Source organism: Neopelma chrysocephalum, unplaced genomic scaffold, assembly GCF_003984885.1.
Source record: "Neopelma chrysocephalum unplaced genomic scaffold, ASM398488v2 Primary Assembly neopelma1_155, whole genome shotgun sequence".
In the NCBI taxonomy this organism is placed as follows: Eukaryota; Metazoa; Chordata; class Aves; order Passeriformes; family Pipridae; genus Neopelma; species Neopelma chrysocephalum.
The window spans coordinates 1690123-1714730 of record NW_020897817.1 but is presented as its reverse complement, the minus strand read 5'-3'; the positions used below and the strand labels follow the sequence as shown (position 1 = coordinate 1714730).

At 66.3% G+C, this 24608-nt stretch overlaps 1 protein-coding gene across 6 annotated transcripts; it reads left to right on the top strand.

Annotated features, from left to right (window-relative positions):
- On the top strand, positions 1-20900 carry ADGRB2 (adhesion G protein-coupled receptor B2). 6 transcript variants are annotated; one of them, XM_027701355.1, is made up of 31 exons: positions 1-808; positions 4612-4695; positions 5788-5952; positions 7028-7192; positions 8243-8407; positions 9133-9297; positions 9379-9480; positions 9825-9931; positions 10580-10774; positions 10869-10937; positions 11035-11143; positions 11217-11363; positions 12130-12205; positions 12280-12382; positions 12974-13017; positions 14160-14286; positions 14836-14939; positions 15223-15325; positions 15567-15717; positions 15954-16023; positions 16118-16184; positions 16302-16387; positions 16980-17078; positions 17833-18004; positions 18076-18171; positions 18326-18365; positions 18517-19175; positions 19449-19484; positions 19787-19891; positions 20045-20098; positions 20206-20900. In XM_027701355.1, the coding sequence occupies exons 1-31, from the start codon at positions 13-15 to the stop codon at positions 20398-20400; spliced, it is 4656 nt and encodes a 1551-aa protein (XP_027557156.1). In that variant the 5' UTR covers positions 1-12; the 3' UTR covers positions 20401-20900. The 6 variants fall into 6 exon arrangements, with proteins under 6 accessions (XP_027557156.1, XP_027557152.1, XP_027557151.1 ...); XM_027701351.1 differs by lacking the exon at positions 7028-7192 and having other exon boundaries at positions 9136-9297; XM_027701350.1 differs by lacking the exon at positions 7028-7192.
- The last annotated feature ends 3708 nt before the right edge of the window (positions 20901-24608 follow it).

Sequence of the window (24608 nt, the reverse complement as noted above, 5' to 3'; positions counted from 1 at the left end):
AAATGCCATAGGATGACCGCTGCTGGTCCCCTCTTACTGGCTGTGATATCGTCTCTCCTGTGGCTCACGCGGGGCTTCGACCCGGCTCCCAGCGCCTGCTCCGCTCTGGCCTCCGGCGTCCTCTACGGCTCCTTCTCCCTCAAGGACCTCTTCCCCACCATCTCCTCTGGCTGCTCCTGGACCCTGGAGAACCCCGACCCCACCAAGTACTCGCTCTACCTCCGCTTCAACCGGGAGGAGCAGGTCTGCACCCACTTCTCTCCCATGGTGCTGCCACTCGACCACTACCTGGCCAACTACACGTGCGACCCCCGGGGCGAGGCCGCCAGCCCCCCGCCCTCCCGCCAGCGGCCCCAGAAGGAGGAGGAGGAGGAGGAGGAGGAGGAGGACGCCGAGCTGGAGCTGTGCGAGGACGCGGGGCCCTTCACCTTCCTCCACTTCGACAAGAACTTTGTGCAGCTGTGCCTGGCGGCCGAGCCCGAGGCGGCCCCTCGCCTGCTGGCCCCCCAGGCCCTGGAGTTCCGCTTCGTGGAGGTGCTGCTCATCAACAACAACAACTCCAGCCAGTTCACCTGCAGCGTGCTGTGCCGCTGGCTCGAGGAGTGCCTGCAGGCGCCCGGCGCCCGCCGCTGCGGCTTCACCCACGCCGGCTGCAGCTGCCAGGCCGAGAGCCCGCCGGCGCCGCGGCGCAACGGCACCCGGCACGCGGCCAGAGCGCCCACCCCGCCGCCCGCCGACCCCGACTGCTGCCCCACCGACCTGCATTCTGCGAATGCCAACGACGTCGACCTGCCCGAGGTGCCACACGGTGAGTGGGGGTCAAGGAGGAGCCCCCGGGGGTGGAGCCCCTGCTCCCGGGCTGTTGCGCGTGGAGCAGGGTCGTGGAATGGGGGAATTCTGCCCCATGCATGTTCTCTGGGGCAAGGGAGTGCCAGTCAGGCACAGAAGCCATGCGGTGGGTGAATCCTGCCCACCCCACGGGGCAGGGGGGTGGTCAGTTGGGCACAGGGAATTCGTGCAATGGATGAATCCTACTCGTACACACTCTCTGGGGCTGGAGGGTGTCAGTGGGGCACTGCACGGGGAGCAGGGAATCCGTGCAGTGGGTGAATGCTGCCTGAGCACACTCCTGGGGCTGGGCATGGAGCAGGGAAGTCTGCAATGGGTGAATCCTGCCCGTTAACCCTACGTGGGGATGGAGGGAACCCTACGTGCATGGAGCAGGGAAGCCATTGCATGGAGCAGGGAAGCTGTGCAATGGATGAACCCTGCCTGTCAACACTATCCAAGGCTGGAGGGTTAGAGTTGGGCACGTGCATGGAGCATGGATGCCGTGCAATGGATGAATCCTTTGCCCCGCCCCAGCTCCATGGGCACCTCTCCAGAGCAATGCCCAGGCTCGGCGGAGCTGCAGCTTGGTCCCACCAACCCTTGGGGCCATTTGCCACCATGGTGACCCAGGGTGATGCCACGGCTGCTCTGGCACAGCCCGTGTGACTCCTTGGCCTCGCTTGGCGCCTTCCCGGCACAGGGCTGCGAGCCTGGAGCGGGAGCCGACCCGCTCTGCTTTGGTGGAGACGTGGAAAACAATTTGCAGGTAAAATGACCCTTTCCCGTGGCAAATTACCCTTGACTGCTGCAGCCCGGGCGCTTGTTATTCCAGGCAGGATGTCACGGCACGGCGGCCGGGCTATTAACCAGGCGGAATGAGGCCATTTGCTCGTTACGGGATTGTAGGAACGTCGGGTGAGGATAAAGCAGCTGCGCTCACCCATGTGCTGGGCACCGGGGTCGGGCTGCCCGGGGCAGGGGCCGCCTCTCCTGGATGCTCCCTGTGCCCGCGGTGCCAAGCCCAGCGGGGCGACGTGGGGATTTTGGGGCACATCTGGCCAGATGTTTCCGCGCGGCTGCCCCGGGTGATGCGCGGGCAGGAGCAATCCCCGACCGGGCTGCGTGGGGTCTTTATCTGGCAGATTAGGTGGCGGGGCTGGGCTGTGGGTGTACATATAATTTCATTGGGCTTTAGCATTTATTTCAGGAGCTAAATGTCATTACGGGCAGATCCCCCGACTAAATCCCCGGTCCGTTACAGCTGCAGGGCTCTAAATCGCCTCATCCCGAGGGGAGCTGCTTGAGCTGATTTCATTTTATAGGTTTTTCCCTTTTTTTCCCCCCCCTTTAAACGCGACTCCACATGGATGACTAAGAGCTCAGTGCCGGGTTCAGGTGCCATCCCCAAGGTCAGGCTGCCCCTTTGCCCAGGGGCTGCCTGGGGAGCAGCGGGATGCAGGATGGGATGGAGCAGACGGATGCTTCTCCGGGGGGTTTGGCACATCCCCACGGGTGGTTTGGTGGGGTTGGTCATGCCGGAGAGGGGGGGAGTCCCTGCGGACCTGGCAGGGCACCACATGCCGCCTCTCCAGCTGCGACAGCAGCGGCTCAAACTCCCACTCCTCCTCCAAATTGCGTTTGACATTCAATTAAAGGCTGGAGCGCCCGGAGGTTCGATGTTATTGCGGTGCCGGAGCCGCAGGGGTGACGCTCTCCCTCGGCCGCCCCTCGTGCCGCGGCCGCCGCCACCGTCCCCCCCGGGCGCCCGCCGGCGTCACCGCGGGGCCGGAGCACAGAGCGCCCTTCATGCGGCGAGGGGGTCCCACCTGGCGTCCCCCCAGGGAGGGGGGGAGAATGGCCGCCTTTCAGGGGGCCGGTGGCAGGCAGGGCCAGGGGGCTGAATGGCGCCTGTGAGCCGAGGCTTGGCGGGCGCCCAGCGCTGATCTCACCGGTTCTGCTCCGCCGCAGCGGCGACGTGGGGGGCTGGCACCCGCCCAGACCCTCCCCACGGCGCTGACCCCAGGGTCCCCGGCCCCCGCGTCATCCCCGGCGGGGAGCGGCTCTCCCATGGGCACGGGGGTGGAAAGAATGGATGGATGGGTGTGGGAATGAGGATGGAACTTTGGGCGCGCTCAACCACTTGACCCTGGGGCTGCAGGCCCTGGGAGGGTGAACCCCCACCGGAGAACCCCAAAGGGTGACCCCTCTCTCTGGGGGTCTTTGGAGGGGGGACGCTCCCCCCCCAAGGACCTGCCACATCGAGGCCAAGCAGTTCCAAGTTTTGGGTTCCTAACCCATCACCCTTCAGAAACCAGCCCCCAGGGAGGCGATGCTGGGACAAGGACACAACTGGCCTTGGGATTCTCCCCGAGGTCCCCAAAAGAACAGCCCTGCCCTTGCACCCAGCGGCTGTGCCCTGGTGTGGGGTGCTGGGCACCCCCAGGACGGGATGGGGTGCGGTGCCGGGGTTAAGCCGCAGCCTCCCCGCGGTGACAGCCGAGGATTTAGTGCTCTCTGAAGGAAATTGAATTTGGTGTCTCTGTTGAACACAGCCAGGGAGAACGCTCTCGTATATCCTGGGGATTTATGGTTCTCCCCGGGCGCTCGCCGTGCCGGGTGTAATTCTGCCGCGTCGCTCCCGGGGGTGGGCAGCCCCATGGGGAGCTTGGCCCGGTGGCCAGACAGACCCCCCTGGGCAGCCCCTCAGCCTCTACAGGTCCCCCTGTGTCTCTCATGCCACTGGGAACCCCAAGTCACGGGATGGGATGTCCCCAGGGAGGATCCAAGTGTCCCTGGCTGCGCTGGTGGTGCCGGTGAGGAGCCTCGCAGGCTTACCATTGGTTAAGGCAAAACTCGGTAAATTTGGGTCTGTTTTACAGCCCAATCAGTGTCACAGCCTGTGCTCCCTGCTGGGGCTGGGCTGTCCCTGTCCTGCGTTCCACCCTTGTGCCTGGAGTATGGCCGGGGGCTCCCTGCCAGTGCCAGGTGTCCCAATGTCACCTCCTCTCTGTCCCCTGGGGACATTGCCACGCTTGGCTGGCAGTGCCAGGCAGCTCAGTGAGGCGCTTGTGCCATACCTGGCTGCTCTCCTGCCTGTCACAGCAGCGGGGTCCCCATGGTGGTTTTGGGGGTCGTATCATCAATGGTGCCCAGGGGATCCCCTGCTGTCTCCCACGGCACATCCGCTGGCAGCAGTGGATCTGTGAGTGAATCTGTGGGAACTCACCAGCATCCTGCACCTGGATTTGGGGACAAGAGACCCCACTGGAGGACAGGAGGTGACCTGGGGGCTGTGGGGGGGGGGCCAGGGAAGGCGTCCCCCTGCGCCTGCAGCCGCGTCCCCCGCCGAGCCCTCCACATGCCAGTTAATTTCACGCCAAGTGCTCTTGATGGATCACTTGTTATTTTTGGTGAGCCGAGCCATAAATTTGTGCCACCTCACTGCAGCAAGCTGATAAGTGGGGACGGGAGAGCACCTCTGCCTGGCACGGCAGGGGCACAGGCACCCCGGCTGCACCAGGGACGTGCCACTCAGGGCTGTGCTCCAGCTGCAGCCCCTGCGACTGGGGGTGACGCTTCTGGGGGAGCCGTGACACGTGTTTGGGGGATCTGTGAACGTGCTCAGCTGTGCTCAACCATCTCTTGCCCTCAGGGATGCCATGCAGTGCTCAGCGTGGGGCCAGGCGTCCCTGTATCCTCCTGCAATGTCCCTTGACCCAGAGTGGCCTGTCCCCATCCCTGTCCCCTGCCTGCTCTCACTGGAGTGCTTCCCTCTTCCAGGCAATGCGGTCGAGGAGAACCAGAAGGTGAAGACCCAGTGGCCACGGTCAGCAGATGAACCAGGTGTCTACATGGCCCAGACAGGTACCAGCACTGCCCCAGCATGGGGACGGGCAGGGGACACTGGTGACACTGGGCTCAGGTGCCCGGGCAGGGGTGATGGAGATGGAGCAGCTCCCTTTAACTTCCCGCCCACGGACTGACTTAATTTGCTCCATTTATAAATTTTTTTCCCTTTACACCTTCCTCTGAGGGTTGTAAAGCAAACAAAAATCCATTAATTGTTTCGTTCAAATGTGTTTATTTGGCAAATCCATCTGGGTGGTTTGAGTGTGCTGCTCCCCCCTCCTCAGCCCCCCCTGATTTATGGTCAGAGGGCCCGGAGGTGAGTGGGAGATGGATGGGCCCCGGCTCTGCTCCGTGTGCCTGGCATGCAGATCTCCTCCCGGGCACTCACGGGGGTCCTACCCCCCCTGGGAGCTCCTGGGCAGAGCGTGGGTTGACCCCAGTGGTGACTCAGCCCAGGCTTGGGGTCCCCGTGTGACACGGAGCAGCCACAGCACGTTGTCACCACCGTGGGCGACGCAGAGCCTGCGTCCTGCCTGTCTGCAGGACAAATGGTCCCCTTTGGAGCCCTCCTCCATATATCCCTGTTTAATTTAAACGGATGGGCTCTGCTGTTGGCCTGTCCAAGAGCCTCAGAGACATCATCAACCTTAATAAGAGCTGGTTGTTGTAAATGTCAATGTGTGATGGGGTGGGGAGGGGGAGCCGTGGCGGGCTGCCCACGCTGCCTGCCCTGCCTGCGCTGCCTGTGCCGCCTGCGCTGCCTGTGCTGCCTGCGCTGCCCACGTTGCCAGCCCTGCCCTTGCTGCCTTCACTGCCCGCCCTGCCTGTGCTGCCCGCCCTGCCTGCACCACCTGGGGTGGATGCTCTCCCTCACGCAGGGTGTGATCCCACGCCCCAGTCTCTCTGCAGGTGCAGCTGGTGCTGGGCCCAGAGGGCAGGGTGGGCTCCTTCACCCCGCTGACATCCTCAGTGTCACCCCCGGCACCTCGCCCTTATCCCTGCGCTCCCCAGCGCTGCCCAACCTCCTTCCCCAGTCCCCCGTGGCACCTTCTCTGTGCCCCCCCCCCCGGGGGGGCTCTCAATCTCCCCCCTGTCTCCCTCCCGCAGGGGACCCGGCGGCGGAGGAGTGGTCGCAGTGGAGCGTGTGCTCCCTGACGTGCGGGCAGGGCTCCCAGGTGCGGACGCGCTCCTGCGTGTCCTCCCCGTACGGGACGCTGTGCAGCGGGCTGCTCCGGGAGACGCGAGCCTGCAACAACACCGCCACCTGCCCAGGTACGGGGGGCACGGCAGGCACCGGGGGGGGGGCTCCGCCGCCGCCTCGGGGTGCCCAGAGGGGACGTTGTGTTGCTGGAGCGTCTCCGGGGCTCTTGGAGGTGTGGGGTGGGTGAGGAGGGCGGCTCGGTGCGGTCGCGGCTGCTCGGAGCTCTGTTGGTGTCCCTCCGTCCTCTGGCCTGCCCGCCTGCTCTTGGGAGGCGTCTGGAATGGGTGCCCTGCACCCTCGTGCCTTGTCGCTGGTGCTGCTGCCGTGGATTTGCCTTTGGAGCAGGGTTGGCTGGTGGCCCCTCTCCGCCCTCCCTCCTGGCTAACTCAGGGCTTTCCCCCGGATGTCCCCGAGGTTTTGTGCTGGGGAGGAAGGAAAGGCTGGAGCTTGCGCCTGGGGGGACTTAAGGTCCGGCCTGGTCTGCTGGGGGGTCCCCATTTGCGTGGGGCAGGAGGGGGATGAGCTGCTCAGTGCATCGAGGCAGGTCACAGGCAGGACGCTGAGGGTCTCACGTTGGTCCGTGGTGGTGTCTGTGCGTCTCGTGTGGGATTTTGGGAACCTGAGGGACCTCAGGGCGCCGCAGTGGCAGCCAGACTGCCCTGACCAAACCTGGGATGTTTCAAGGGATCTGCATCCCCAACACACTCAGTCCTCAGTTCCTCTCCGTCCCAGGGAGTGCAGCCCTGTCCCGGCATCAGAAGTCATGGAAGAGCATCCTTTAGGATGCTCCTGTGCCACACTGGTCCCTGCTCCTTTCCCGGGTGTGCTCAGCTCCTGTAGGTGCGAGGGACAGGTCGTGCTCGGTGCGTTGAACGTGGTTTGGGGTGAGCCGGGCTGTGCGTGGGCAGGGGGCACATGCGCCGCCAGTGCCAGGACCCCGAAAAGGAGGCTGGAGCGGGACAGGGAGTGGCAGTGGCACCGCTGCCAGCTCAGGGACTTGGAGTGATGATGGGACAGGCGGTGCCAGGGACTGCGCCCAACTGCACCGCGGGGCACGAGGGGTCTGCCATGGCCAGGACCCCTCTGTGGCAGGAGGCAGAGGGGGAGGCTGGAGCCCGGCAGCAGTGGTGCTGTGCTGTGTTGCAGTTCCCGGCGCGTGGCAGGAGTGGTCCCCGTGGAGCCTGTGCTCGGTGACCTGCGGGCGAGGGGCCAGGACCAGGACGCGGCGGTGCGTGGCCTCGCGGCGCGGAGGGAAGGCCTGCGAGGGCCCCGAGCTGCAGGCCAAGCCCTGCTATATCGCAATCTGCCCGGGTCAGTACCTCCCTCCCTCTCCCCACGCTCCTTCTTCCCACCGGGAATGCCACCAGGACGTGGCACCGGCCGAGCGCCAGGGCCGCGCTCCCGGCGCGGGGCTGCGGCGCTGCGAGGGATGGGTGGCACCGCCGTGGGGAGCTGGGACAGCCCAGGGGAGCAGGGATGCTGTGGTGTGGGGTGCACCCTCCTGTCCCTGCTGGAAATCCGGGGGGAGAGACGGCACCGTCAGCCGTGCCAGGGTCTCAAGCCCCTGGCACGGGCAGGGGTCCAGCCTGGGGGCCGTGGAGGAGCCGACTCCTTCCCTGCCTATCTGCTGTGGCGGGCACAGCGCTGGCACCGTGGTGGCACAGGGACATTTTTGGGGCACTAGGAAACGGCAAAGGGGGTTGGCTGCGGGGTCTGTTCGTGTGTGAGCGGCAACGCCACCCACCCCTTCCTCCCGTGTGCCAGGAGTGGCCGTGTTGGTGGCCGTGGGGTTTGTGTGGTGATGGTCAGCGGTGACATATCAGGGAACCCCACGTGTGGTGCAGGGAGGCCAGCAGGTAGCTCGGAGCAGGAAGGAGAGTGGGAGATGAGGGGGAGCGCAAGGAGCATCTCCTCTGCAGCAGCTCCATCGGGGACATGCCACACATGGCTCGTGGCTTTGGCCACGGCAGCCCCGTGGAGATACTGCTGGTGTTCACGGGTTTGGCAGAGAACAATGCCAGGGATGCTGGGTTTGGTGGAGAACGATGCCAGGAGCGCTGGGTTTGGCAGGAGCGACGCCGAGGCTGCTGGGTCTGGCAGGAGTGATGCCAGGGGCGCTGCGTTAGGTGGGAGCAGTGCCAGGCTCCCCGGTGTGAGCGTGGCCGTGGTGGTGAAGCCAGCGTGGGGGTTCAGCCCCAGTGACAGTCCCCCAGTGTGGGGCAGGATTCAGCACCGGCCGAGCTCGGCTTGGGACGAGCCGGCTCCCCCGTAGGTTGGACCCGTTGCGCGGAGATCCCGGTGTGCATCCCGGTGGCCGCCGGCCAGCGGGAGCTGACGCCGCCGCCCTCCTTGTCCCCGCAGTGGAAGGGCAGTGGCTGGAATGGGGCGCCTGGAGCCGCTGCTCCGTCACCTGCGCCAACGGCACCCAGCAGCGCACGCGCAAGTGCAGCGTCTCGGCCCACGGCTGGGCCGAGTGCCGGGGGGCCCACGCCGACGCCCGGGAGTGCTCCAACCCCACCTGTCCCAGTAAGGCCCCGCGCGCTGAGGGGGGAAAGCGGGGGGATGGCACCCAGCGCGCGGCCCGGCCGTCCCGCCCCGCGGTGTCACCGCCGGTGACATGAGGGTGCTACCGGCCCCCTCCGCTGCGGGGGAGCAGGAGCCGAGGGGCGATGCCGGGGAGCAGCAGCCAACACAACTCTCTCGTGCTGGTTGCTCCCACCGGGCACACCTCGGTGGAGGGTTCGCCCCCCGGTCGCGCCGGGGGACCCGTCGGTGCCGGGTGGCCGCGGGTCCCGCCGTGCTTTGGGCGGACAAGCACGTGTGAGCTCTCGGTGTGCACATGGGGCGGCTGGTGAGGCCAGGGATGTCTCTGGGGGCGGGGCAGGGGGACAGGCAGGCCGAAGGATGGACCCACAGGGTCCTCGTCCAGTCCTTTGAGCCCCTCCTTGTCTCGTGGGAGGGGGGGTGGCATCGGCGGCAGGCGCGAAGGGAGGCAGGCACGCCACGGGTGCCCGTGGATGCCGGCAGGGAACGGTGGGCATCCACGCCAGGATGCCAGTCTTGTCTGAAAGAGACTTAAATCACTGATCCATGGATTTCACACCCCGTGGGGTTTCGATCCATGGATTTCACACCCCGCGCGGTTACGATCCATGGTGCGCGCGGCAGCGTCGGAGGTGCCCTGTCCCCGTCCCCGCGGGTGCCGCTCGCCGCGCAGAGCCGGGTGTCCCACAGTGTCCCCATCCCCACAGCAGACAGCAAGTGGGGTCCCTGGAACCACTGGAGCCTCTGCTCCAAGACCTGTGACACCGGCTGGCAGCGCCGCTTCCGCATGTGCGAGGGCACCGGCGTGCAGGGCTACCCCTGCGAGGGCACCGGCGAGGAGGTGAAGCCCTGCAACGAGAAGAAGTGCCCAGGTATGGGGTACCCCACACCCCGGTGCCCATTAGCCCCATGTCTGGGCTGCTCCTGAACCCCCCTCCCTCTTCAACACCCAGCCTACCACGAGATGTGCAAGGACGAGTATGTCATGCTGATGACCTGGAAGAAAACGGCTGCCGGGGAGATCATCTACAACAAATGTCCCCCTGATGCCACAGGTGAGGGGGGCGTGTGCCCCCAGACACTCCCATGCTGGTGCAGGGAGGGAGTAGTGGGTGGCATCGGGGTCAAGCACTCCCCAACCCCAGAGACAGAGGGTGGCATTGGGGTCGAGCCAGCTGGAGCAGAGCAGGGGCCAGCAGGTGGTTTTGGGGTCCAGCATCCCCAAACCCCGCCAGCCTGGAGCAAGGCAGGGTGTGGGAGGTGGCATCGGGTTTGAGCACCCCCAAACCCCAGAAGTGGTAGGTGGCATTAGGGTTGAGCACTCCCAAGCCCCCCTGGCACAGGGGGTGCCAGGAAGGTGGTTCCCGTGCCAGCCCCAAAACCCAAATCTCCCGTGCAGGGACTGCCAGCCGCCGGTGCCTGCTGAGCCCCCACGGGGTGGCCTACTGGGGTGTGCCCAGCTTCGCCCGCTGCATCTCCCACGAGTACCGATACTTGCATCTCTCAGTAGGTGCCCGCTCTGGCGCGGCCCCCCCTGCCCTCCCCTCCCTGTTCCCGGGGTTCTGCCCCATCCCTGGCATCCCAGCAGCTGCCTCCCTTCAACAGCTGGGCACTGTGTGGGGAAAGTGAGGCAGGGGATGGGGTGGGTCACTCTCCTGTGTCCTTGGGAAATGGCTCTCGGGAGGGGAAGGGCCCCCCGGGCCCCCCAGGCCCCCGTGGAATCCCCCAGAACACCATGGGTTGGGAATAGGAACCCTATCCTGGAGCTGGGGGGGACACCCTGGTCCGAGCTGTGTTCCCGTGTCCTTAGAAAATGGCTCTTTGGATGAGAAGGATGCCCCCAGACCCCTGTGGATCCCTCACACCCCATGGGCTTGGAATAGGGCTCCAACCCTAGAGCTGGAACGGGGACCACCATCCAAGTTGCTCTCCCGTGTCCTCGGGAAATGGCTTTTGGGACGGGAAGGACACCCCCCAGGCCCCCATAATGGCCCCAGATCCCCGTGGACCCCCCCCAGACCCCCGTGTCCCTGCGCTGCCCCAGTCAGTGCAACTATCAGTGTCCCCACTGCCTGGGCTTTGGGCACGAGGAGGGACCCGGGGGCACGGAGCGCTGCCGGGGTGAGTGACACGGGTGTCCCCACCCCGCCCAAGCTGCGGGAGCACCTGGCCAAGGGGCAGCGGGTGCTGGCAGGGGAGGGGATGTCGCAGGTGGTGCGGAGCCTCCTGGAGCTCATGGCCCGCAAGACCTACTACAGCGGGGACCTGCTCTTCTCCGTGGAGATCCTGCGCAACGTCACCGACACCTTCAAGAGGGCCACCTACACCCCGTCCTCCGAGGACGTGCAGGTAGCGGGCGGGGGGGGACAGCGAGGGGGACGCGCCGGGGAGGCGGCGGCGCTCGGTCCCCGCCCCCCAGCCCCGCTGAGCCCCGTCCCCGCAGCGCTTCTTCCAGGTGGTGAGCTACATGGTGGACGCCGAGAACCGGGACAAGTGGGAGGATGCCCAGCAGGTGGGTGGTACGGGGGGACGGGCGCAGCCGGGATGTCCCCACCGCCGAGATGTCCCCCACCTTCCCGGCGGCTCTGGAGCTGTTCCACCTCCCCCAGGTCTCTCCCGGCTCCGTGCACCTGATGAAGGTGGTGGAGGACTTCATCCACCTGGTCGGGGACGCGCTGAAGGCTTTCCAGAGCTCCCTCATTGTCACGGACAACCTGGGTGAGCGGCGGGGTGGGCGCGGGGTCCCGGGGGGCTGCGGGGAGCCGGTGGTGACCCCGCTGTGCCCCGCCAGTGACCAGCATCCAGCGGGAGCCCGTCTCCGCCGTGTCCAGCGACATCAACTTCCCCATGAAGGGGCGGCGGGGCATGAAGGATTGGGCCCGCAGCTCCGAGGACAAGCTCTTCATCCCCAGGGAGGTGCTGAGCCTCGCCTCTGCCGGTGAGAGGGCACACGTGTGTGCACGTGTGTGCAGGGGGCTGAGCCCGGGGCTGGGCGGGAGCGGGCACGGGTGTGAACACGCGTGTGGGAGTGCACGTCTGGTGCTGTGCACGTGTGTGTGAGCGTACGCACCTGGGAAAGGGCATGTGTGTGAATGTGAATATGTGTGAGCCTGCACATGTGTGTGAACATGCACATGTGGGAGTGGGCACTGGTACAAACATGCACATCTGAGAGTGGGCATGTGTGTGAACATGCGTGAGCCTGCACATGTGTGTGAACGTGCACATCTGGGAGTGGGCACTGGCATGAACCTGCACATCTGGGCGTGTGCATGTGTGTGAACACGTGTGAGCCTGCACGTGGGAGTGCCCATCTGGGAATGCGCACACGTGTGAATGTGCACATGTGGGAGCATGCGTGTGTGTACACGTGTGAACATGTACGTGGGAGTGCACATCTGGTGCTGTGCACGTGTGTTATGCATTTGTGGCACAGCACACATTCAGACACAGGTGTGGGCTGCATACCCAGGCGTGATGTGCACGTGTGTGCAGGTTAACACGTGTGTGCTGGCATGTCTGGGGCTGTGCATGGATGAGAGCACATCTGGAAGGATGAGCACATCTGGGAGCCCACGTGTGTGAGCGGGCGGGCGGCGTGTCCGTGCATGCCACGTGTGTGCTGGGGGCCTGTGTGTTCCTTCACATGCATGTGCTCTCACACGTGTGTGGTGCTGAGCACACACGTGTGCCTCTCTCTGCAGAAGCGGACGAGTCGTCCCACTTCGTCATCGGGGCGGTGCTGTACCGCACGCTGGGGCTCATCCTGCCCCCGCCCAGGTGAGTGAGGCTGCCCGCTGTGTCCCCCGCTGTCCCCCCGACTGTCACAGCCCGTGTGTCCCCCCCTCCTGCAGGGCCCCCCTGGCCGTCACCTCCAAGGTGCTGACGGTGACGGTGCGCCCGCCGACCAGGCCCACGGAGCCCCTCGTGCTGGTGGAGCTCTCCCACATCATCAATGTGAGTGTCCCCCTCCCATGTCATCAACATAAGGGTCCCCCTTTCCGCGTCAACCTGAGTGTCCCTGTCCCTCTTCATCCATGTGAGTGTTCCCCTCCCGTGTCATCAACATAAGGGTCCCCCTTTCCACATCAACATGAGCGTCCCTGTCCCTCTTCATCCATGTGAGCGTCCCCTCCACGTCATCCATACGAGTGTCCTCATCCCACGGCATCATCATGAGTGTCCCCCTCCCACATCATCAGCGATGTGAGTGTTGCCCTTCCTCATCATCAGCCCTCCTGCGTCACCAGCATGAGCGTCCTTCGTCACCAGCATGAGTGTCCCTTTCCCTTCCCACGACATCGGTGTGAGTGTCACCCTCCTGTCCCATCACCGTGTCACCTCTCGGTCCCTCGCGGGTCCCACCAGGCACTGAGGGCCGGGCAGGGGCCACCAGCTCCCAGCTCACGGCCACAGAACTGGTCTCCGTGCCCACCGTGGGGATGTGCCAGTGCTGGGGCACCCGGGCAGGTCCCCAAGGGCCACGTCCCCTCGTGGGCTGGGAGCAGGGCCGGGGGGGGAAGCGCTGACCTGTCCCTGTGTCCGCAGGGAACGTCCCACCCACAGTGCGTCACCTGGGACTACTCGAGGACGTGAGTGAGGGACAGGGGGACAGGGACACCCTGGCTGGGTGATGGAGCCGGGCTGGGGGCCTGGTGGGAGGGATGGGGAGCAGGGATGGGAGCAGAGATGGGGAATAGGGATGGGGAGCACGGGAGGTCCCTTCCCACATCCAAGCACCACTGACACGGGTGAATTGAGCTCCCACGGGATCGATGTGGCCCCGGAGCCCAGGAATGCCCGTGCCAGCCTGCCAGATGTGATTTGTTAGCGCTGGCAGGAGCGAGGGAAAGTAGGGCATGGTGGGGGAGGGCTCACCGCTGCGGGGGGGGGGTGGCAGTGCCAGCCCCCCTGCCCAGGTACCCGCGGGTGCTCTGCGTTTCGGGGTCACTGGTTCCAGTGGCCCTGTGCTGGTGGGGAGGTGTTGGTTGTGATGGGTGTGGCAGGTCTCAGCCTGGCCCCAGGGATAGTCCCCAGCTGTCCCACAGACCTGGTTCCTGGTTTTCCTGCCCTACTGGGAGCTGTGGCTGCTCTCCCTGTGCGTGGGCAGTGTCACCGTGGGGCACCCCCTCCCTGCTCCCTCGTGAGAGGTCCCTATGGCAGGAGGGATCCCTACAGCAGGAAGGATCACCGTGGCCAGAGAGTCCCCAAGGTGGGAGGGTCCCCATGGAGGGAGGGGTCCCTATAACCGGAGGGGTCACCACGGTGGAAGGATCCCTGTGATGGGAGGGGACCTCATAGACAGAGGGGTCCCCATGGAGGGAGGGAAGCATCACCCACCTGGAAGGGGACATGGGTGCCTCAGGGAGCTCCTGGGGCTGTCCCTGCCTGCCCCCCTCTACCCCCTCCCTCCCCACCACCCCTCCTCCCAGGCCTGGCCCCCGCTCCATGACTTGTCCCCCCCTTCCCAGACCTTTGTGAGATGATTAAAACCCAAGCCTTTGTGTTGCACCACTCCCAGGAGGATCAGCCCAGGGCAGGTGGGGGCAGCGGGGCAGGGATGGCTTCACCCTCCTCCAGGGGTCTGGGGGGATCCCCTGGCAGTGCCCCCCCCACCTGCCTCCCCCACAGGAAGGGGCCAGCAAGGGGTTAACTCGGGAGAGTTTAACACGAGGGGGGCTGCGCGTGTTTGATTAGTTCAAATTGCTCTCCCTCGCTCTCCCCCATTAATCAGGGATGCTGGCTTGGGAAACTGGGACACGGAGAGCTGCCAAACCCTGGAGACCCTCCCGGCACACACCAAATGCCAGTGCCGCCAGCTCGCCACCTTCGCCGTCCTCGCCCAGCTGCCCAGAGACCTGGTAGGGGACAGGGTGGGGACAGGGACGAGCCTGGCGGGGACACGGGGTGGGGATGGGGGGTAATCCCCGGGCTGGGGGGGCCTGGCTGAGGTGGGGGCCCTGAAGGAGGGTGGGGATGGGCAGGGAGTGTTTCCTGCACCCTGCTAGGATGGGGTGGGCGCTGGAGGGTGGGAGGTGTCTCCCACCAGCCCAGGGGAAGGGTCCCTGCACCCCCCAGCACCTTCCAGCGCCCCGAGGGTGGGTCTGCATGGGCAGGGGGCTGCTGTGCTTGATAGAGCTCGATTTGGGGCACTGCTGGGAGCCAGCAGGGGAGGGGCAGCCCCAGCCCCTGGCATCCCCCCACTCCATTGCTATTCCACCCGCGTCCCCCGTCGGCATGGAGATGGGCACGGGTCCCCGGGAAGGCGCCTTGGCTGTGCCACCGCTGCCACCGACCCCCTCTGGCACCCAGGGGTCCCCATTGGGGGGGTGGAGGGCACAGCTGGGGGTAGGGAGCAGCTGGAGGGGGGTGGGCTGGGCTCAGCCACTCCCCCCCCGGTTCCCCCCCAGGCCATGGACCCCTCGGGCACCCCGTCAGTGCCACTAATGATCGGCTGTGCCGTGTCCTGCATGGCCCTGCTGACCCTGCTGGTGATCTACGCTGCCTTCTGGAGGTGACCCGGGGGCACCTGGGGACCTGGGGGGCACCTGGGGGGCACCCAGGGCTGGAGGCCGTATGGGGAGGGGGCAGCACAGGGGGGGCACGGCGCAAGCAAAGGCTCAGCATCGGTGGGATTGAATGCAACGTGGTGGGAAGGGAATAACCCAGGTGGGAGAAGGTGCCCGGGCTGCCTGGCACTGTCCCTGCCCCAGGACAGCACCCACCCTCTGGCAGCTTGGGGGGACAAGGGACAGGGGACAGGTTGGCACCCCGGCCCCACGCTGCTCCTGCCACAGGTTCATCAAGTCTGAGCGCTCCATCATCCTGCTCAACTTCTGCGTCTCCATCCTGGCTTCCAACATCCTCATCCTCGTGGGCCAGTCCCAGATGCTCAGCAAGGTGGGTGCCACCCCCTGCCACCCCCCCAGGTGGGCACGGGGGCTGCTGTGGGGTCCGAGGCTGGTCACCTCCTCCCTGCTGGCTCCCAGCGGCAGATTGGATTTGGATTAACTCGATCCTGGGATTAAATCCTCCGCGCTGGTGGCTTTGACACAAACCTCGCCGGGCGTGGGGGTTTAACCGCAGCGGTGCCGGGCAAGTGTCCCCCTGATGTTCCCCTGATGTCCCCGTGTCCCCGCAGGGCGTGTGCACCATGACAGCCGCCTTCCTCCACTTCTTCTTCCTCTCGTCCTTCTGCTGGGTGCTGACGGAGGCCTGGCAGTCCTACCTGGCGGTGATCGGCCGGATCCGGACACGCCTGGTCAGGAAGCGCTTCCTGTGCTTGGGATGGGGTAAGAGCCTGGGATGGGGTGGTGGGAGGCACCACTCTGGTACCCCCTGGGGTGATCTGAGGCACAGGGGAGGAAAGCAGACCCAGGAGTCTTGGCAAAGCACCCCCAGACCACGGGGAGTGCCAGAAGGGCCCCATCGCTGTCCCCATCCCCGGGGGCTGGCACAGGGGTGATGCTGGGGGGGGGGGACAGCAGTGTCACCCCCTGCAGCTCCAGCCTCGTGTCCCCTTTTCCAGGGTTGCCAGCCCTCGTGGTCGCGGTCTCCGTCGGCTTCACACGGACCAAAGGCTACGGGACGGCGACCTAGTACGTGGGGATGGGGGGACACGGGGCTGGGCACAATGCTGGGAGCAGGGGGTGGGCACAGGGGTGTCCCCTGACACGCCACGGTCCCCTGCAGCTGCTGGCTCTCGCTGGAGGGCGGTTTGCTCTACGCCTTCGTGGGACCCGCTGCCGTCATCGTGCTGGTGAGCTGCCCCCCCCGAGCCTCTTGGAGCCCCCCAAAAAAACCCCACCCGGGTGGGTTTGGCTGCTCGTGGAGGGGGCTCCGTGCCCGCCCTGACCCCGCGCCGCTCTCGCCCAAGGTGAACATGCTGGTTGGCATCATCGTGTTCAACAAGCTCATGTCCCGCGACGGCATTTCAGATAAGTCCAAAAAGCAGCGAGCTGGGTAAGTGCCCTGCGCCCCGCGGGGGCGTCCCTGGGGCCTGTGCCCCCTCACCCTGGCACCCTGCCCTGCCGCGCCGGGGGCATGGCATGGGGGTCCTCCGGCAGCGGGCTGAGGACGGGGCAGACTTCATCACATCAGTGGGTGGCGGGGGCCAAGCCCGGGGCGCCCGCAGCCTCTTGTTGGGGGCAGCTGGAGGGGCAGCTGGGGGGCAGCCACCCCCATGCTTTCTTTTGGGGAAGGGGGTCCGCACCCTGCAGACCCCCCCCTCCCTGCCCGCCCCACCCCCTGCCGCTTGGCCACCCCCCTCATCATTAACAACTGCTGCCGCCCTCGACTAACCCGGCGCTCTCTCTCTCTCTCTCTCTCTCTCCCTCTCTCTCTCTCTCTCTTTCTCTTTTCCTTCTCCCATTCGCTTTTTGCCTGTGTGTCCGTCCATCCGTCCATCCGTCCACCCTCCCCCGCCATCCTGCCTTGCTCTCCCCACCTCCCTCCCCGCCTTCCCGCGCCTGCATCCATCCCCCCCGCGTGGCCCGGTCCTGGCCGCGGGGCGCCGGGGGTGGGGTGTGTGTGTGTGTGTGTGCGGTGGGCACAGCTCCGAGCCCCCCCCGTGCGGGAGCCTGCTGCTGAAATGCACCAAGTGCGGCGTGGTGTCCAGCGCGGCCATGACCTCCGCCACCGCCAGCAGTGCCATGTTAGTGCCCGCCACGCGCCCGCCGCGTCCCCCCCACCCCGCCCCGAGCGCAGCCTGGGCACCCCGTGGGGGTGGGCGGTGGGTTTGGGGTGGGTTTTGGGGCCAAGGCTGTGCGCTCGGGGCGGGCGCGGGCACGGGGCGCGCGCGTGTCCCATCACGTCTGCATGGCATGGCTTCCGCAGGTCACGTCATCGCCGGGCTCGGGGCGCGGGCGGGGGGGGTCCTGTTGTTCCCTTGGGAGCGGGGAGGGCGCGAGGGGCACGGGCTCAGGAGCGTCCCCAGGACCCCTCATCCTGGCACATGAGCTGGGATGTGCCCGCTGCCACCCTGGTCCCCGCTCCCGGGGCTTTAGTGGGACTAGAGGCAGCCCCGCAGAATGAGAAAGAAATCCCCTTTCTGCTGTTCTGGTGGCTGTGGGACAGTGATGGTGGCCCCACTTCCCCCCCAGCCCCCTCGCTGTGGCTGCACTGCCTGTGTAGGGACGGGGACATATGTGGTGATGCCAATGGCTCAGCTGGAGCCCACAGGTCCCCTCAGTCAGCCCTCAGTGCCCTGAGCACCCAGTCGGTGCTGGCTCGGGGACACCGAGGAAGAGGGGACAGCTGGGTGGCACAGCCAGCCCCGGCCATGCTTGTGGGGCGCGGGGCGAAGCTCAGGGGGCTGCTGCGGGTTCGGGGTGGCGACGCTTGGTGGGGGCTGTCACGGGGCAGCCCAGCCCGGCGGGCTCACCCCGGCCCCTCTCTCCCTGCCCCAGGGCATCGCTGTGGAGCTCCTGCGTGGTCCTGCCTCTGCTGGCGCTGACCTGGATGTCGGCCGTGCTCGCCATGACCGACCGGCGCTCCATCCTCTTCCAGGTCCTCTTCGCCGTCTTCAACTCCGTCCAGGGCTTCGTCATCATCACCGTGCACGGGTTCCTGCGCCGAGAGGTGGGGCGGCCCCGGAGGGGTGCCGGGGGACACCCCTGGCCGCGGGGCCGTGACCGGCTCTGTCCCTGCAGGTCCAGGATGTGGTGAAGTGTCAGATGGGGGGGTGCAGGAGCGAGGAGAATGAAAACTCGCCTGACTCCTGCAAAAACGGGCAGGTGCAGATCCTGGTGAGTGCGGCTGCGCCGTCACCCCTGCTGGGGCTGGGACCCCTTGAGGCCCCGCCGCTCCCTGTGCTGGCCAAGGTGCTTCATTTCCCCTTCTTTCTCCCTCTCTTTCTCTCCTCTCTCTCTCGCTCTTTCCCCTCTTTCTGTATTTTTATAGACAGATTTTGAAAAGGACGTTGACCTGGCGTGTCAGACAGGTGAGGTCTCCCCTGTGCCCTGCACTGGGGACGGGGATGTCACCGTGCCACAGCTGGGAGGGACAGGCAGCATGTGCCAGGGGGTCATTCCCGCCTCCTCACCCTCCCCTGGGACCCCCGGAGCTGATGCTGACCCCTTCCCTGCCCACAGTGCTGTTCAAAGAGGTGAACACCTGCAACCCCGCCACCATCACGGGCACGTTGTCCCGCATCTCCCTGGACGGGGACGAAGACCCCAAGCTCAACACCACGTCGGAGGGTGGCCTGGGCTTCTCCAGCCTGCCAGGGAACATCCCTCCCACCAGCATCCTGGTCCAGGTCCCCAAGATGACGCCCAACGTGGTGGCGGGCTTGGGCGAGCTCGGCGACGCGCCGGCGCAGCAGCTCAGCCTGGACGCGCCGGGTCCCGTCTACCTGTGCACGGAGAGCAGCCTGCGGCCCCTGGAATACGGCTGGATCCGGGCCCCTGAGCCCCCCCGGGAGAGCGACTACATGATGCTGCCCCGCCGCACCGGCAGCCTCAAGCCCTTCCCGCGGGACGAGGGGACGCTCGGTCCCGGCGCCGACGAGGGGGTGCCCGGCGGGACGGGGCGCCCGGCGGCCGAAGGCGACACCTACCCCGGCTTCGTGGCGGTGGACCACGTCAACGTGAACTTGAACCAGCCCTACGGGACGGTGAAGGCTCCCTACGGCCTCCAGTTCAAGCAGCATCCCACCGTGCGGCAGATCCTGGCCTCGGAGCTGTCGGAGCGCAGCCGCACCATGCCCCGCACCGTCCCCGGCTCCGCCATGAAAGTGGGGTCCCTGGAGGTGAGCGGGGGGGCTGGCGTGGCCCGTGGGCACGTGTGTGGGGAGTGACACGTGTGCATGTGCATGAGTTACCCCTGTGCCCACCCTCGGAATCCCGCCCTCGGTGGGTGAGCTCCGTGTCCCCCTCGGCCGGCAGCGTTGTGTCCCCAAGCCGGTCGTGGCTTGGGGCTGGCATGAGCCCCCCCCACCTTGCTCCCCCTCATCCTGGACCTGCAAAGACCTTTCCCTTTTCTTCTCCGTCTCCTCTCCCCGCTCCTGCCTGTCCCCTGCCAGAGGAAGAGGTTGCGGTACTCTGACCTGGACTTTGAGGTAAGTCCCACCGTGGCAACAGGGGTCACGGGGTCGGGTGCCATCAGAGGGGACTGAACCACCTTGTCCCCACTGCCTTTGCCCCGCTGGCAGCACCCAGGCTCAGGGGGGATTTATACCAGGCAGTAATGAGCGTTGGCTCTCGATTAAAACCCCAGTGATGAGCGTGGAGTGGGCTCTGCTGCTCATCCAGGATGCCCTGGGAATGCAGGGCGGGGTGCCAGGACAGGGACAGGGCTGGGGGCTGTGCCAAGGGGTGCAGGGCTGTGCCGATGGCCGCAGGCTCTGCTCTCCCCCCGCAGAAGGTGATGCACACACGGAAGCGCCACTCTGAGCTCTACCACGAGCTCAACCAGAAGTTCCACACGCTGGACAGGTACCGGGCTCCGTCTGCTGGCTCCTCCAAGGTGAGGTCCTGGGCGTCCCGTCCTGCCCTGGTCTGCCCCTGTGCAACCCTTCACCTTCTCCTCCTGCATGGGCTGGGACATCCCAGGGAGGGTGGTGGGGGACAGGCCATCCAGGAATGATGCAGGAGCTGAGCTCTGTGGGATTTTCCGCAGCGAGAAAAGCGGTGGAGCGTCTCGTCGGGCGGCGGGGAGAAGAGCACGGCCAACGTAAGTGCCTGAGCCCCCTCCGGGGGGTTACTGGACAGGGCCAGAGGGTGGAGCGGGTGGCTGTGCACACCCCCAGCCGCTTCCCACAGCTCCCCCTGGCCCCGCAGGATGTGACCAGCCCCGAGGAGCAGCGGCCGCAGGCCCCGGCCGCGCCGCCCAAGCCATGGAGCACGTTCAAGGCGATGACGCTGGGCGCCCTGCCCAGCGCCCAGCGGGACCGGCTGGAGCTGTGCCGGGCAGACTGGGAGAGCCACTGCGCCGGCCTGGACGCGGCCGACGGCGACTTCCAGACGGAGGTGTGAGCCCCGCACCCGTCGCCGCCGCCGCCCCCGGCCCGCGCGGGGCTGCAACGAGCCGAGAACGCTGGGTTTGCTCCCGAGGGGGGGTCCCTGCCTGGCCGGAGCCGTGTCCCCACCCCGGGCAGAGCCCGCGCTCCCCCCGGTGCCTCCCGCCCATCCTCTCGCGGTTCCTCCTCCCGCCGCCCCCCCGGGCGCGGGTGCGGAGGGGACCCGCGCAAACCCCCCCCATGCTCACCCACGATCACGCCTGCACCCCCCACCGGGGCAGGACCGGCCGTCGAGGCCCTTCAGACCTTCGTTCTTTTCTACCGGGATTGTTTCTTCACGCCGTGCACCGTGTGCACGCGAGCGGCCGCGCCCCCCCCCCCCCCCCCCCCGGGCCCCCCCCCCCCCGTTTCCCCGGGGCCCCGTGGCCGTCCCCTCCCAGCCCTCCCCACCGTCCCCACCCCACGGGGCAGGTGCTGTCGTTGTTGGAAATAAAAGTTCACTCTCTGTGGTGCCGTGGGGCCGCGGCCGTCGCCTCGTGCTTCGTGTCGGGGGTCCGGCCGGGGAGGGGGTGGCTGTCGCCCCGTGGGGTCCCCCCGGCCTGCCTGCACCCCCCTGGCCCCCCTCCCTGCCTGCAGGATCCCACCAGCCAGGGCTGATCCCGTGCCCGGGCACTGCCGTGCAAACCAGCGTCTTATCGCAGGAGCCGGGAGCTCTTAATTACACGGTAATTAATCTGTGAGCAAATTAGGAACTTCGGAGGCGATTGCCGTGCAGAGGCGCGTCAGGTGGGCTGCCTGGCACTGCTGGAGCATCCTGGCATCCGGAGCAGGAGTCTCCAGGGATGGGTGCTGGGGCAGCAGGAGCGGCAGCCATGGCCAGGAATGCCAGGCTCCAGACCAGGAGCTGTGCCGGGATAACAGTGCTGGAGGAGAGGACGTCCCTGCCTTGTGGCTCTCAGCACATCAGGGACTAGAGATTTGGGCTGAGCGATCCATGGTGTGGGTCAGATGCCTGGGCAGCTCGGCTGGACCGTGGCACTGAAGCCCTGCTGCCGTGGTGTGCCATAAGGTGCCAGGGAGGGGTGTGTGGCTGCGGTGACATTGGGAAGCAGGTCCTGGTCTTGGCTGTTGCTTCTGTCTGGGAAAGGCCACCTAAGCTTCCCGAGGGCTTCAAAGAGGACAGGCTTGGCACAGGTAAAGGAGGCTGCCCAGTTTGGGCTGGTGGCCAGTGCCCAGTTCAGGTCATGTGTTCCCATGTGCTGGGCCAGGACAGGAGGTGCTGCTCCCGTGCTGGGACACTGGGGCAGGATGTGGCCCTTGGACAGGGGCTTGGCTGTGGCTCCCAGCCCTGTGGAGGGCGTGGGGTGAGGGTGATGCCGTGGGTCAGGGGCACTGTTCCCTCGTGGGGCCATTCTCCCACTGGTTTGCCACTAATGGCAGCCACATCCTCTCGCTCTGGTTTCTGGGAGCCGCCACACTCTGGGATCCCCCCACCCCCAGCTTTGGGGGATCCAGGGCCTGCTCCAGCTCCCCTCCTCTCCTTCCCAGCCAAACACAGCCGCAAGAGGCGGCGTCAGGGTTTCCTGGGGCATCTGTTGGCAATTAGCAGCTTTTATTACTCATGGAGACGCCATATGTGGCGAGGGAACAGAGCCCGGGAGAGAGGCACAGGCTCGTGGTGTGTCCCAGCACAGGGGACACGGGGACAGCCCCCAATCCTGCGGGTCTGGGCACTGATGGGGGGAATCAGAGCAGGATGGAGAGCTCTGGAGCCATTTTCCATCTGCAGCTTCCATCTGAGCCAGGCTGTGTCCCCCCAGTGCCAAAAATGTGCAGTTTGGGGGGCGGAAATGATGGAGAAGGAGCTCTGGGGCTGTGCAGCCGCGGGGGCGGGGTGGGACAGGAGCTCTCAGGCGCTTCACCCTTCACTTTTTGGGAAGGAAATCCCTCCAAAAGAGGCAAAACTGCAGTTTTAGCGCCGCAGAAACGAACGGCCCTGCGAAGAAGCTGGAAAGAATTCCCGCAGGCGCTTTCTTTCCTGACTGGAACTGGGGAAGGGGGGGGGTGGTTGTGGCTGGATCGGTGCAGAAATTAATGCTGAACCGCTGAAATCCTCGCCGCAGGAATTCCCTCCTCGGCGTTGTCCGGGCTGGCAGCCACCCGGGGTCCGGCCGGCGTCACCCCAACGCTCAGCCCCCAGATTTGGGGGGGCCTTTGGGGGGGCTGAGCTCTGCCTGGGGAGCGGGGGGAGCCCCACGGTAACACACCAGCGCCGCAGCTGCCGCGTGACGCTCGGGGTCGGAGGCAAATTGTCTCCAGCCCGAAAACTGTCAGGCTCTGCTCCGGCTCGTGTTTCTTGGCAGCCAGCGCGGCAGTTTCTTGGAAGCGCGGCGTGCCTCTGCTTTTTCCATGCTGGGTTGGTGGGCAGGGGCTGCAGGATCCTGCCTTCCATCCCCCAGCTCGGCACGGCTCCAAGGGATGCCGGCGCAGAATGCTGGAGAGGCAGGATCCAGCCTCTTTCCCTCTGGAGAGGCCGATCCCGTGCGCTGGAACAGCAGTGGGAAGCGGGAGCTGCACGGAGCAGTTTTCCAAGCTGCTGCCATCCCTGTGCTTTTGGGGGCTTTTGAGGTGCCTTCGTGCCACTGGATTGGGGACAACCAACCCAGGGAAGCAGCCTGGGAAATGAGGGGAACTGAGGCACGGGATGGGCAGTGGGAGGGATCGGTGTGACCCCCCCCAAATTCATTCACAGCTGAATTGAGGGTTCTGGAAGCTGTTGGTCGTGTAAGGGGTCTGGCTGGAGAAGAAGGGACAAGGCTGCCCTCCATCCCTGCTCTGCTGTAGGGCGAGATGTGGCTTTGGGGTGGGCTGTGGGGCCAGTTTTGGGGCTATGCCCCCTGCCCACAAGACACACCAACCCCGCCAGTGCTCCTGCACGGGGTTCATTGCTGCTGGGTGGCCCCGAACAAGGAACAGCTCGAGGTGAATAATCATCCAAAAAACAGGAATTATAAAAGTTTCGTTGTATTTCGTTCCCACTTGCTTTAATTACCCTTAATTACCTCAGTAGGCATCTCGGAGGAGCGTCGAGTGCTCTGTCACCACGTCTGGGGCTGGCGGGTGAGTGACTGGCGGAGTGGAGCTGCTGGGTTTGCCCACGACAGCTTATTTACTGTCTCTGACTGAACAGCAGTTGTTAATTAGCTCCTTTATGGAGATACATGCGTCCCTCACGCGTTTGTAAAGCTGCAGCCTAAATACATTCATCACAATTTGGGAGGAAAGCAGCTGAGCCAGGGCCCGGTGCCATGCTGGGCATCACTGGGATGCAGGGATGCAGGGATGGGGGTGCCAGTGGATGCCTGGAGTCCCCCAGACCCAAACTTTGCGTGAGGTGGGCTCGTTCCCTGCCTCCTCCCTGCCTGGGGGGGATCGGGGTGCCCTGGCACACGTGGGCAGGGGATGATGGAGCAGAGCTGGGCATCCAGGCCCTGGGGCAGCGTTCCAGGCTGGCACGTCCCAGCGGCGCAGAGCCGGGAGCTGGGATGGGTGCCGAATCCCTGCGGGGCTTGGCGAGGCTCTGGGAAGTCAGCAGCTCTGCCGCTGGGCACATGGGAGCAGCACAGTGGCAGCGGGAGGGATGGTGGCAGGGATCCCGTCTCCTGACCCCAGGCGCCCCGTCCCGAGCCAGGCTGTCCCCAAGCCACCCCGGGGCACAGGGGGTGGGACAGCAGCTCCGTGTCACAGCGGGGTCTGGCTGCCGCGATGCCTCGGGGTCTGCCCGGAGCTGCTCCGCCCGGAGCCTGTGGAGGAGCATCCCTGAGAACCATGCCCCGAGGGACACCCTCCTCCCCTAGGGACGGGCATTCCGGCCAGCGGTGCCTCCACCGGTCCCTGGGGGGAGGAAGAGCTGCTCCACAGGGATGACAGCCAAGGAACGGGCTTCACTCCCACCCCCGGCATCGGGGTTCCCCTCCTCCGGGCGGGGATCCAGGCCCCCGAGGGGGGGGGGAAGGCGGGTGGGGAGGGGAAGGAGGGAGCTGCCGGGGGGAGGCACCCGGGGCGGAGGAGGATGAGGAGGAGGGCGGGGATGCGAAGGCGGGCGGCGGCGCAGGCCCCCCCCGGGGTTGGGGGGGGGGGGGGGGGGGGGGGGGGGGGGGGGGGGGGGGGCGGGGCCCCCGGTGTCCCGCGGCGGAGTTCCCGGTGTCCCGCGGCGGAGTTCCC

Bases quoted from the DNA above. Each gene is read 5' to 3' on its own strand.
- ADGRB2 (XM_027701355.1), top strand. From the start codon at position 13: ATGACCGCTGCTGGTCCCCTCTTACTGGCTGTGATATCGTCTCTCCTG. The intron at 15,326-15,566 runs GTGGGTGCCACC...GTGTCCCCGCAG, and splicing joins AGTCCCAGATGCTCAGCAAG to GGCGTGTGCACCATGACAGC. The intron at 20,099-20,205 runs GTAAGTGCCTGA...CTGGCCCCGCAG, and splicing joins GGGAGAAGAGCACGGCCAAC to GATGTGACCAGCCCCGAGGA.